Source organism: Gopherus evgoodei, unplaced genomic scaffold (genome assembly GCF_007399415.2).
Source record: "Gopherus evgoodei ecotype Sinaloan lineage unplaced genomic scaffold, rGopEvg1_v1.p scaffold_118_arrow_ctg1, whole genome shotgun sequence".
Lineage (NCBI taxonomy): Eukaryota > Metazoa > Chordata > Testudines > Testudinidae > Gopherus > Gopherus evgoodei.
The window spans coordinates 12,289-25,318 of record NW_022059781.1 but is presented as its reverse complement, the minus strand read 5'-3'; the positions used below and the strand labels follow the sequence as shown (position 1 = coordinate 25,318).

General features: G+C 56.8%; 1 protein-coding gene across 4 annotated transcripts; it reads left to right on the top strand.

Annotated features, from left to right (window-relative positions):
* The first annotated feature begins 16 nt into the window (after window positions 1-16).
* KIFC1 (kinesin family member C1) lies at window positions 17-12,735 on the top strand. Of its 4 annotated transcripts, none has more exons than XM_030542695.1 (18): window positions 17-179; window positions 2,789-2,916; window positions 3,096-3,234; window positions 3,343-3,451; window positions 3,587-3,640; window positions 7,392-7,436; window positions 7,548-7,743; window positions 7,842-8,019; window positions 8,855-9,022; window positions 9,202-9,330; window positions 10,558-10,674; window positions 10,758-10,931; window positions 11,054-11,221; window positions 11,302-11,440; window positions 11,616-11,755; window positions 12,026-12,099; window positions 12,346-12,421; window positions 12,521-12,735. In XM_030542695.1, exons 3-18 carry the CDS (start codon window positions 3,106-3,108, stop codon window positions 12,563-12,565), a joined length of 1,941 nt encoding a protein of 646 aa, XP_030398555.1. In that variant the 5' UTR covers window positions 17-179; window positions 2,789-2,916; window positions 3,096-3,105; the 3' UTR covers window positions 12,566-12,735. The 4 variants fall into 4 exon arrangements, with proteins under 4 accessions (XP_030398555.1, XP_030398557.1, XP_030398558.1 ...); XM_030542696.1 differs by lacking the exon at window positions 17-179 and adding an exon at window positions 204-225; XM_030542697.1 differs by lacking the exon at window positions 7,392-7,436.
* The last annotated feature ends 295 nt before the right edge of the window (window positions 12,736-13,030 follow it).

The window sequence follows — 13,030 nt, the reverse complement described above, 5'->3', positions numbered from 1 at the left end:
CAGATTGGTTGGATCTCGAAGAGGACGGGGCCGCAAGGAAGCTACCAGCCAATTGGCTGAGCGCGAGACGCTCGGCAGCCAATGGGCGGCGGCTCAGTGGGGGCGGTTTGAATTCGAATGACGCAAGGGGTCGGAGGAGGCTTAGAAGAGTTAAACTAGCGCGGCCGAGGCGATAGCTGGTGAGAGGCTCCCGGGGCCCGCACTGTCCCCCTCCCCCCCTTCCTGGTGGGGCGGCGGCGCGCGGGCTGGACTCCCGGGGGAGGTCCTGGGGCGGTCAGGTCGGGTTGTTCCTGAAGCACCGCGTGGGGGGTTGGGCTGGCGGGGACAGAGAGGCAGCGTCATGGGGTGCAGATGTTGGGCTGGGGGGGCGGAGGCAGCGCCATGGGGTGCAGATGTTGGGCTGGGGGGGGCGGAGGCAGCGCCATGGGGTGCAGACGTTGGGCTGGGGGGGCGGAGGCAGCGCCATGGGGTGCAGATGTTGGGCTGGGGGGGCGGAGGCTGCGCCATGGGGTGCAGATGTTGGGCTGGGGGGGCGGAGGCAGCGCCATGGGGTGCAGATGTTGGGCTGGGGGGGCGGAGGCTGCGCCATGGGGTGCAGATGTTGGGCTGGGGGGGCAGAGGCAGCGCCATGGGGTGCAGATGTTGGGCTGGGGGGGGCGGAGGCAGCGCCATGGGGTGCAGACGTTGGGCTGGGGGGGCGGAGGCAGCGCCATGGGGTGCAGACGTTGGGCTGGCGGGGACAGAGAGGCAGCGCCATGGGGTGCAGATGTTGGGCTGGGGGGGCGGAGGCAGCGCCATGGGGTGCAGATGTTGGGCTGGGGGGGCGGAGGCTGCGCCATTGGGTGCAGATGTTGGGCTGGGGGGGTGGAGGCAGCGCCATGGGGTGCAGATGTTGGGCTGGCGGGGACAGAGAGGCAGCGCCATGGGGTGCAGATGTTGGGCTGGGGGGGCGGAGGCAGCGCCATGGGGTGCAGATGTTGGGCTGGGGGGGCGGAGGCAGCGCCATGGGGTGCAGATGTTGGGCTGGGGGGGCGGAGGCAGCGCCATAGGGTGCAGATGTTGGGCTGGGGGGGCGGAGGCAGTGCCATGGGGTGCAGATGTTGGGCTGGGGGGGCGGAGGCAGCGCCATGGGGTGCAGATGTTGGGCTGGGGGGGCCGGAGGCAGCGCCATGGGGTGCAGATGTTGGGCTGGGGGGGCCGGAGGCTGCGCCATGGGGTGCAGATATTGGGCTGGGGGGGCGGAGGCATCGCCATGGGGTGCAGATGTTGGGCTGGGGGGGGCGGAGGCAGCGCCATGGGGTGCAGATGTTGGGCTGGGGGGGCGGAGGCAGCGCCATGGGGTGCAGATGTTGGGCTGGGGGGGGCAGAGGCTGCGCCATTGGGTGCAGATGTTGGGCTGGCGGGGACAGAGAGGCAGCGCCATGGGGTGCAGATGTTGGGCTGGGGGGGCGGAGGCAGCACCATGGGGTGCAGATGTTGGGCTGGCAGGGACAGAGAGGCAGCGCCATGGGGTGCAGATGTTGGGCTGGGGGGGGCGGAGGCAGCGCCATGGGGTGCAGATGTTGGGCTGGGGGGGGCGGAGGCAGCGCCATGGGGTGCAGATGTTGGGCTGGGGGGCGGAGGCTGCGCCATTGGGTGCAGATGTTGGGCTGGCGGGGACAGAGAGGCAGCGCCATGGGGTGCAGATGTTGGGCTGGGGGGGCGGAGGCAGTGCCATGGGGTGCAGATGTTGGGCTGGGGGGGGCGGAGGCAGCGCCATGGGGTGCAGATGTTGGGCTGGGGGGGCCGGAGGCAGCGCCATGGGGTGCAGATGTTGGGCTGGGGGGGCCGGAGGCTGCGCCATGGGGTGCAGATATTGGGCTGGGGGGGCGGAGGCATCGCCATAGGATGCAGATGTTGGGCTGGGGGGGGCGGAGGCAGCGCCATGGGGTGCAGATGTTGGGCTGGGGGGGCGGAGGCAGCGCCATGGGGTGCAGATGTTGGGCTGGGGGGGGCAGAGGCTGCGCCATTGGGTGCAGATGTTGGGCTGGCGGGGACAGAGAGGCAGCGCCATGGGGTGCAGATGTTGGGCTGGGGGGGCGGAGGCAGCACCATGGGGTGCAGATGTTGGGCTGGCAGGGACAGAGAGGCAGCGCCATGGGGTGCAGATGTTGGGCTGGGGGGGGCGGAGGCAGCGCCATGGGGTGCAGATGTTGGGCTGGGGGGGGCGGAGGCAGCGCCATGGGGTGCAGATGTTGGGCTGGGGGGGGCGGAGGCTGCGCCATTGGGTGCAGATGTTGGGCTGGCGGGGACAGAGAGGCAGCGCCATGGGGTGCAGATGTTGGGCTGGGGGGGCGGAGGCAGCACCCTGGGGTGCAGATGTTGGGCTGGCAGGGACAGAGAGGCAGCGCCATGGGGTGCAGATGTTGGGCTGGGGGGAATGGAGGCAGCGCCATGGGGTGCAGATGTTGGGCTGGGGGGGGCGGAGGCAGTGCCATGGGGTGCAGATGTTGGGCTGGGGTGGTGGAGGCCGTGCCATGGGGTGCAAATGTTGGGCTGTGGGGGATGGAGGCAGCGCCATGGGGTGCAGATGTTGGGCTGGGGGGGCGGAGGCAGGGCCGTGGGGTGCAGCTGTTTGCGGCTGGGCTATGGTGGGACAGAGGCAGTGCCATGGGATGCAGATGGTTGGTTGGGCTGGGGGGGCAGAGGCAGGGCCTTGCGATGCAGATGGGTGGGGTTGGGGAAGTTCCTGTTTCCCATCTCTCCCAACCCCTAGCATTCACCTGCCAGTCTTCCCTTCTCCCCACAGGTTCACTTCAGAGCCCAGGACCCTAGCAGCTCCACCCAGACTGGGAGGAGTGTGACTTGGGCACAGGCGCAGAATCTGCTTCCATTGGCTTCCGCCTCCCTGTGTGGAAGGAGTTTGCTTGGTCTCAGGTGAGCCCTCCACTCATGGGCACCAACCAGATCCTGCCCCACCAGAGGGTCTCACCATGGCAGGGGCTGGGGTGCGACGGGGCATGTATGGGGGGTGCTCACCCTGCTCTGGGTGCATGCACAGGCATCGGGGTGTCTGTATAACTTGTGACTGATCAAGCCCCCTTACTCCTTCCCAGAGGTCCCTACATGGAGCAGAAGGGGAATGCTGATGGATGGCAGGTCCCACTTGTAGGGAAGGCCCTTTCCCAGCTGCCTGTGCCTGGCTTGAGGGCCAAGCGAGGACCTAGTGATGAGAATCAGCCTCCAGCCGAACAGGTGAGATGCAGCAGGCAGATGTGAAAGGTGGTTTCCTGACCCACTTCATTTTCCTGTTTTCCAGGGCTCTGCTCCCACTTACTGTCTCCTCTCTTCCCCTCCCACTAGAAACGTGCCCGAAGGCTCCCTGTACCAACCAGGAGGGTGGCAGCCTCCATCGCCACCTCTTGTTCCAAGGCTTCGGCAGCAGCTGTAGTACCTAGGACTCAAAGAGCAGGTGAGCTCTTGGGAAGGATGTGTGCTAGGAATGGGGGGCATGTTTGCCTGCAGGATGCAGGGACTTTTGTGTTCATGAGAACAGGGAGCTGACACAAGGGGTCCTGCTAATGATGATGCTTCATGTCCACCACAGGCCGCCGAACTTCGCTTCGACCGGAACTGACCATCCCAGCAGCCTCAGTTGCAGGTATTTGTGGGACTGGGGCTTTTACTCTGAGGGGAGGCTCCTTGTGACCTGGTGCCACTTGCCAAACCCAGCACTGTCATCCAGAGCTCTGTGGGACCCAGTACTGGGAAGACTGTTGGTGGGTGATACTTCCTAATGAGCTGAGCACCCTCTGCCAACTGGAAGCCCTAGGCCTAAGCTCCCATGAAGAGGGCCCAAAGGGAGACATGAGCCTTAAGCTCAGCTCAACTGCGTTTTTCTGTCAAATACAATACTCCTGAATGCCGCAGTTGATCTGTTCCAAAAATTGGGGGAATGTTCAAGGCAACAGTGGTCAGAACCATAGTGACTTTGGGGGAAACCAGAAAACTGAAAGCGGGGGGTGGTGGTGGTGTAGGCCCACGGAGTCCCTGCCATTGTTTTGGCACAGCCACATTCTCTAGCACTTCTGGAATTGCCTACAGATCAAACTGCTGGTTGTGGGTGTGACCTATGGTGCCTAGTGCAGCGCTCACTGGAAATGTCAAGGGCAGGCTGCAAAAGGGAGGTCAGACACTCCCAAGACTGGTGGGTAACACTGAAGTTAAACTCCCCAAACAGTCACAAACTGTGCTGCTGCTCCCTCGGTTATCAAGAAGCAAAAAACAAAACAAAAAGAAGGGGAATCACACAGCCCCCTCGTTGCATTCTGGTTCTCTGGCTCCCAATCAGTACTTGGGTCAAGTACAGTGAGAAGTTGTATATGCTCTCATATACAAAGTGTTCTTCTGACCCCAGAGGGTCAGCCACATCACCAGGACAGTATGGGATTGGATCTTACCCAAAATACTATGCTGTCAGCCAATCCTTTAGTGTCTAAAACTAAAGGTTTATTATGAAGAAACAGAACAAGAAAAGAGATGGTAAAGCAGTCACATAGGTACAAAGACTTTAAAGTTCATCTATCAGGTTCCTAGCAGTATGGGTGAGTTTGCTGGCTTGAAAGTCCTCTGGAATACATCCACAGCTTGGATGGGTCATTCAGTCCTTTATTCAGAGCTTCGGTTTGTAGCGAAGTTCCTCCAGAAGTAAAAAGCAGGATTGAAGACAAAATGGAGAAGATGCAGCTGTCTTTTGTAGTACTTTGTCATGCGGCCCGTGCGTCCATTTTTTCAAACACAAGCTGCCCAGCACATAGCTTGGAAGCCTTTTCCATCCATGGACGTGCCTGCACATGCCTTGCTGAGTCGGAAGGTGTATCCTCTGCCTTCTCTCAATGGGTCAGTTGTATAGCAGATGGTCATTAATGGGCCATTATGCTGATTCCAAACTGGCTGGGGGTGTCACGCAGGAGAATAGCCCAAGTTTAAAATACAGACATACATACATATCTGTAACTCATAATACAAAAGATGATACAAAGATATAAACAAGATTATCATATCTAGTAAATCATAACACTTTTGCAGATATCTTACATGGCATATCTATCATAACTCATTACCAATAGTGTAAAATTGCATTAATAGTATCCTGAAGTGTCCCCCAGATTTTATATGGTGTCACAGTAGCACCCATGAACCCCTTCCCACCTACTGATACCCCAGCTCATCTCTGTTCCTGTTCCCAATAACTTATACCCTGAGTATCTCCCAGATGGAAAGAAGACCAACAATGGAGGGGTTTGACAATGAAGTGGCCATTTTCTGTGATATTTTTGATTCCTCTGTATGCCTTGGTTTCCCACTGGACTGGTTAAACCCAATCCATATCAATGGTGGATACCCCAAGACACTGGGAGCCCCAGGAACAGAACAACTGGCACTTATCCACCGGACTCTCCAGCAGACCGAATATGTGATCTCAGCATGGGTCGATAACTTGGGCATAAGAGTTGGCTGTTGTAAGAAACTGTGCAGCTCTCACCTGGGACTAGGGACAGAGAGACAGCCAAGTTGACTTTGATGAGAGCCGGCTCTAGGCTTCCGTTGACATAGCTACTACCTCTCAGGGTGTGGTGTACCTACAGCAAGGGGAGAACCTCTCCTGTCATGAAGCACTACACGGGCTCAGCTGCAGCATTTTAAGTGAAGACAAGTCCCCTGTTTTGGATTCTTGGAGGCCGTGGCCTGTCCCTGTAGAAGGGTGTGGGTCCTTGGGGTCTAGCATACTAAAGGGGTACTCCCAAGGAACTGGTTTCAGGCTGGAGTATAGCCCAGACCCTGTGGCTGCTTGACAGGTGGTGGCAGAGAGTCAGCTACTGAATGGTTTCAGTAACTAAATTGTCAATTTGCCAAGTGCCATGTTCTGTCCTTGAGGCTTCCATTGTTTTGGCTCATCCTCCAGCGGAATGGTCAGTTCCAGCCAGTCCTTTAACACCCATCTGTTCCACACCAGCCAGTTACATGACACAGCACCTCCTATCTGCTATGCCCAAGAGTAGCTCTTGAATTATTTTGCACCTGCTGGCTAGCAATGTAAAGTACAGAAGTAAACTGAGGCACACAAGAATCATAAAAATATTACAGAAAATTCCTGTTTTGTCATGGGGTGCACACAGCTTCTGGCATGGGGAAAGAGGGGATTGGGGACACTTACAGAGCCATTGCAATGGAGGGAGAATAGGCAAACAGAGCCCCTGCTGTGGGGGTGAGAATGGGGGAGTGATATCCAAAAATGGGAGGCACACAACCCCTTGTGATAATAGTGGGAAGGGGGCACATATAACCCTGTGAGTTGCATGAAGTTCTGAAAAGAAAAGGATGGGAGGGTAGCACACAGGGAGCTTGGGAGGATGAACAGAATGATGCAGGGATGCCTGGGGCATGCTGGACCTCAGCATACAAGAGCTATGAAGTGAGGACCCCCTAGTTTACAAAAATGTTCAGTGTGTCCTGTTTCCTTGCACACAGCACTTCCAAACGGCAGGCATATTCCTTGCTCAGAGTTTCCAAGTCTGCCCCTCCAGTCAGCTCTGTTTCCTCTCACAGCCACTCACAACAGCTTGATGCCATGATTTGCTCTGGAGTGGGAATTAGTCATAATATTTTGGATGATTATTGTGTGTGCCTCAGTTTCCCCTATGTGGTGTGTAATTAACAAGGTCAGAGGGGTGGGGGAGAAAGAAAGATTGTTTACTCTTTGCTGTGATCCAGATATACAGGCGGGACCAACATCTGGCTGGCTGGGGACCCATGCCCATGGAGAGTCTCAGAAGACAATGGCCACTCCAGTTATTGGCACCTAGCAACAAACAACCATGGATGGCCCACCCTCCTTAGGAAGCCAGCTGGCAGACAAAGGACTAGGGAGCGGCCAGGTGGGGTTGTTAAGTGTGGGCTGCTGGAGGCAAGAAAGAAGCTTCTGGACTGGGATTAAAGAGGAGTTAGAGGGCTCTGGACGGATCCAGATCCACCTGGCTGTAACTTTCTGTTGCCTGTGTTAACTAAAGACTTGCTATGCTGTGTTCCTGACATCTAATAAACCTTTCTGCTTTTACAATACTGGTTGAGAGTCACCTTAGATCAAGGAGCTGGGGGTGCAGTGCTCCCTTTGGTGGTGCAAGTCTTCCCCGGGTGTCCAACTCAGGTGGAGTCGCTATGGGGCGCTCACAGTGTGAAGGGGGGATGCTGAAGGCTCTGAGGTTTTGGTCCAGGAGTCAGTGAAGTCGAGAGGCCTACCCTAGTGAGTGAGAGACCCTAAGGAGGCTGACACTGAAGGGATCCTCCTAGGGACTGTTCAAGAGCACGGGCCTGTAGTTCCATGACACATGCTCTCCCCTCTCCCTCTGCAGATGTCGTCAAGAGGCCAGTGCCTATGGCAGCAGTTCCAAAGATGGGTAAGGCAGCAGCAGGAGAGGCTTGGTGTCAAGAAGGGGTGAATCCAGAGGTGGAGAGAAGGATAGCCCTGCTGGATCCAGCCTCACCTGCCTCCCCCTTTCTCCCCACAGCAGCCCCTGCCCTAGCTGTAGGGAACGATGGGAAAAAGCGGGCCGCCTGGGACCTGAAGGGCCAGTTGAGTGATATGCGGACCAAGGTGAGCAGCTACAAGGACAAGGTACAGAGACTGGATGGGGAGAATCAGCAGCTCAAGAGGCAGCTACAGGAGCAGGTGGTTCAGAACCGGGAACTGAGCAGCCAGGTCAGGTGAGGAGCGAGAGGGCTGAGGGGGAGGGATCCTAGTCATTCTGGTTGGGGGGGGGGAATGACTCCTGCCCTATCTCACCCTGCCCCTACTTCTGTAGCATACTGAGCTCCGCGCTGCACACTTGCCAGGAGCAGGCACAGCAGAGGCTCCACGAGGTGATGGAGCTGTCAGACCTGAAACAGCAACTGGAGGAGCAAGTCACCAGCTACAGCAAAACCATTGGGCAGCTAGAGGGGACCAAGCGGGACCTGTCATCCCTGCTGGAGACCAGAGAGGTGGGTCTTGATTTTGGGAAGGGGGGAGATGTGATGTTAACCTCCCTCACTGGAGCCAGAGCCCAGCCGATCCAGGTCATGTGGCGCCTGTGCTAGGATCTCCCATAACATGCTGTACCCTTAACCCAGCTGTGCCCTGTCAGATTCCTGTTCAGTAGACAGGTTATGTATCCGTTGGGTCATCTGCATGCTGTACTGAGAGGAACCAAGCCTTATGCAACAGCTGCTGCCGCTTCCATGCATGGGTTCAATCTGCACCTCCTAGACACAAGCTTTGTTTCCTATAGCAACAGCTCAACCTTATGAAGGCTTTACGTAGACATGCTGGGACAACATTGTGCTCTGCTCCAGTCTCCTGGAAATTCCTCTGTTGCCAATGTCACAACTCCACATTGCTTTCAGGACTTACTTCTGTGTCTGACTGTTCTGCTTTAGTTATTGCCTTGCTGAGAGTGCTGCACCTCCGTAAAGCAACTGCTGTCCTTGCAGGGTGTTTCAAAGGAACCTTTCCCCAGTGTTCAGGCCTAACTCCCTTTTAAAATCCTGGCCCTAATGTTGGGCCTCTTTGATTCACTTGCACTGCAGACAAACACTGCTTTCTGCACCATTGCATGCATTTCCCACAACAACTTTGCTTTGACCAGGTTATCAGCTATATTCCATGTCTAGCAAGTCTGTCAGCAGCAGGGAGTCACATGCACTGGCTTGACCCATGGCGTGTGACATGGTCTGTTGTCTCTCCTGGTGGGGGCCTGGGGTGGGGGGTGTATTGTGGTATCTCGAGAACTCCAAGCAAGTCTCTAGCAGTAACCCCTAACTCCTGGTCCTGCTCCAGGTGAAGCTAAAGCTGGCAGAGGAGGGCCTGGCCCAGAGGGAGTGTGAGAACAAGGAGTTGAGAGGCCAGGTTGCAGCCCAGCTGCAGGTTATGACCCAGCAGGAGGAGCGGTTGCACCACCTGGAGATGGAGAGGAGGAGGCTGCACAACCTGGTGCAGGAGCTCAAGGTGACAGGAGGCTCTCATTCTGCCCCACCTTAGGGTAGGGAGGGGTGGGGCTGGGAATTAAGGCAGGACACCAGGCAGGGGGTTGGGGGTGAGGCCTAGAAGATGGGATTGGGAGGGACAGCTGGTGGGAGCTGGGGACAGCCTTCCCTGCACTGGACTGACACATCTCCTGTCCCCAGGGTAACATCCGTGTGTTCTGCCGTGTGCGCCCGCTGCTAGCGTGGGAGAAGGAGAGACAGAAGGGACTGGAGCACCTGCACTTCCCCCTGCAGGACAACAAGGCCCTGGTGCTCTCCAAAGTGGAGGAGGTGAGTCCAGGGACTGGGGCACCGCTAGCTCTGTCTTTGTGATGGGCCATAGCCAGTCCTCTGGCTGTGCACTGGATGATATTCAGGGCAGTCACTGTTTGGACATGGCATTAGTGTGGTTAAGTTGGAGAATGCTGGTGCAATCTACAACTTGCACACTACACAGGCACTAGCCTTGGGCAATTCCCCCTGCAGGGATTCCAAGTCAGCCATCTCAGTCCCAAGCCAAGGAGTGGCTGACTCTGCTTCTGACTTGCTGCTGCTAAAATGTAGGGCTCCTGTGCTTGGAGCTTTGGAAACCTTGCCAGCACCTCACAACCCAGCTGGGCCTGTTGCCTTGAGACCAGCCTTCTCACATCTCCAGGGGCTAGCGTTTTTCTGAGCAGCAGGCTATAGATCTGTGTGCATGAACCTGTGAAGGAGGGTGAATCGTAGTGTAGATGGTGCACAGACATTCATACATGAGACTCCCAGTGACAGAGAGTTCCTGCTGCAATGCCCTTGGGGCAGTGCTTCCTGTGGCCTGTTAACAACTTGCATCTTATCTGTAGTCTGAATTTGTGTGGCTTCAGCTCCCAGTCACTGGTTTCTCCTTCTGTCTCTGTCTGGTAGCTTAGAGCCTTCTGCTCTCAAATTTGTCCATATATGTAAGTGGAGACCATGATCAACTCTCCTCTGAGCCTTCCCTTTAATAAGCTGAATAGAGGAAACTCCTTCAGTCTCTTACTGAGGCAGGTTTTCCAGCCTTCAAATCTTGTAGCTTTTCTCTGAACCTTTCCCAGTTTTTCATCATCCTTTTGAAGTGTGGCTGACAGATCTGTAGTGTGTCCAGTAACAGCCACAGATGCTGCATGGAGAGGCAATTAACCTCATCCCCTGCCCCTGCAATTTCCTGGCAGCATGTTAGAAACCTGGGGCCTTCTCTGAAGGGTTCGTTAATCTCAAGCTCAGACGAGCAACCAAGTAGTTCCATTAGCAGCTTGCACTCACCGGTGTTGAATCTCAGCTGCCATTGAGCCACCCCTTCACCCTGTCTGGCTTGGCTCCTCTGCAGGTCCTCATGGCCTCCTCTTGCCTTGAAGAACCCTCTGCAATCACTGCCCCTCATTCCCACTCTAGGGACTTCCCATCAGAGGCGCAGAGGTGGCTGTCAATTCCCCCAGCCCAGGCCTGGGGTCCTGGGAATGAGTCCTATAGTCTGACCCACATGTCTGTCTCTCCTCCAAGTCCCACGTTGGGCGTGACCGCAAGGGTGATGTGAAATACGATTTCAGCTTTGACCGGGTGTTCTCCCCTGCCTGCTCCCAGGAGGAGGTGTTTGAAGAGATTGCGCTGTTGGTGCAGGTACAGAGTGGGGTGCAGGACTTGGGGGATTGGGAATCTGGGGGTTACCCCCATAGTGACCACTTCCTCCTCCCTCTCTGCAGTCCGCTCTGGATGGGTACCATGTATGCATCTTTGCCTATGGGCAGACAGGCAGTGGTAAGACCTATACCATGGAGGGGCCAGACGACATGAGTCCCGAGACTATGGGCATGATTCCTCGGGCAGTGCGGCAAGTCTTCCAGGGAGCACGGGAACTGGAACCCAAGGGCTGGCAGGTGAGTGAGCATCCTACTCTGCCCTTCATGCCTGCCCTCAACCCTGTGGCTCTGGTAGCATACCTGGTCCCCCCACAATCTCATGGTTCTGATGTTGCTTCTGTCTCCCGCACACACCTCAGTACCATTTCACGGCCAACTTCCTGGAGATCTACAATGAGTCTCTGCGGGACCTGCTGGTGGGGCGGCCAGAGCGGGGTGCCGAACTGGAGATCAAACGGGTCAGCCAGAGCAGCGAGGAGCTGCACGTTCCTAACCTGCGCTATGTGCCTGTGGACTCCGAGGATGAGGTGAGCTGAGATGTGGGTGTGCTGGAGCTGATGGGCTTAGGAGCTGTACTGACCTCACCAACACACCCTGCATTCCCCAGGTGCTGAAGCTACTGCAAACGGCCAAGGCCAACCGCTCTGTGGCGAAGACGGCTCTGAATGACCGCTCCTCCCGCAGCCACAGCCTTTTCCAGCTGCGCATTGAGGGCTGGAACCGGAGCCGGGACCTGCACAGTGTCTGTGAGTGTGGCAGGTGGTGGCTGGGGCTGCCAGAGAATAAGTAGAAGGCAGGGCTGGAGGAGCATTGATTGCTAAGCCCAGCTGTGGTGCGACTGCCCTGCCATTTGTGGGAGAACTGGGTGAGGTGCCCTCTCCCAGGCCTTTCTCATATCCATTCCCTCTCCCTTTACTGCAGCGGTGCTAAGCCTGGTGGACCTGGCAGGCAGTGAGCGGCTGGACAAGTCCTTCTCGAAGGGGGAGCGGTTGAGGGAGACCCAAGCCATCAACACTAGCCTCTCTACCCTGGGGCTGGTCATCATGGCGCTTTCCAACAAGGTAACAGCTAGGACACCCCATGCCTCATTATCAGCAGTCTCTTCCCCCATGGCCAGTGGTCATAGTGCTGCAGGCAATGTAACATACCACCTGCATGCACCCCACTGCCCCCTCCCTCTCCCCCAGCCCTTCCCTGCCTGGTATAGGGGAGCCACAGTGAGGCCGGGGGCTCTTTGAGATAGATGTTATGAAATCTCCCTGCCCAGGGGTAACAACATGCCCCCTCCTCATGGACCGTGGGGAGCTGACTCCTGTCTTCCCACTTTGCAGGAGCCCCACATACCTTACAGGAACAGCAAACTCACCTACCTGCTGCAGAACTCGCTGGGGGGCAACTCTAAGATGTGAGTAACAACGGGGGCGGCAGTAGGAATAGTAGGAGTTGGGGGGAGGGTTGAGGCAGAGATGTATGGAGAAGGATTTAGCACCAGGGTGGAGGGCAGGGCTATGGGACACACTGTATGGACAGGGAGTGGAGGAAGTTTAAGAGTTAGGGAAAGTGCAGGGACACCAGGTGCTGAGGGTGGTGCCAGAAGAGGGCTTCTGTGGGCCCCTCTAACCTCTGTTCCTCCCCTTCCCAATGCCCCCAGGCTGATGTTTGTGAACATCTCCCCGCTGGAGGATAACTTGTCAGAGTCCCTGAACTCCCTGCGCTTTGCCAGCAAAGTAAGTGACTGACTGGTGCGTGGCTGAGGCAGATGGAAGGGGGTTGCCCATATTACCATGCTGCAGCTTCCCGCTCAACTCCATCTCTCCCCCTTCCAGGTGAACGAGTGCGTCATTGGAACAGCGCAGGCCAACAGGAAGTGAGGGGTGCCGCCATCCTGGCTTGGCTGCAGGATGCATTTGGAGCCCTGTGGGAGCAACGCTTTCTGCACCCACCGGGGCTGTGGAGTGATGTGTGTGAGGCTTATCTTGCGTCTTGTTTTTAATACTGGTATGGACTCAGCAGGAGTGCTGGAAATAAAATGTCTTTTACAGCTGCTGGTTGTGTGCACTCAGGAGGGGAACCCGGCTGTCCAAGCTGCAACGTGGGTGCAGTGAGCTATCAGCTGGGCCTTGGCTGTATTGTTGTCAATGAGAATCAGGTCACTCTGGGCCATAGTCTCCCTGTGTGAGATCCTCTCTGGTGCTGATCATCCATCTGCTCAATATCCCCACTCCACTGCCAGCTTCTCCTGCCCCTGGAAGTCATGCCCTCCATCTCCACTCAAGGATAGGGCTCCTGCATGGCTGTGAGGGGAAGTCAGTGCTGTTTGTGTCCAGAGGCCCAGG

Bases quoted from the DNA above. Each gene is read 5' to 3' on its own strand.
- KIFC1 (XM_030542695.1), top strand. From the start codon at position 3,106: ATGGAGCAGAAGGGGAATGCTGATGGATGGCAGGTCCCACTTGTAGGG. The intron at 3,641-7,391 runs GTATTTGTGGGA...CTCCCTCTGCAG, and splicing joins CCCAGCAGCCTCAGTTGCAG to ATGTCGTCAAGAGGCCAGTG. The intron at 10,675-10,757 runs GTACAGAGTGGG...CCCTCTCTGCAG, and splicing joins AGATTGCGCTGTTGGTGCAG to TCCGCTCTGGATGGGTACCA.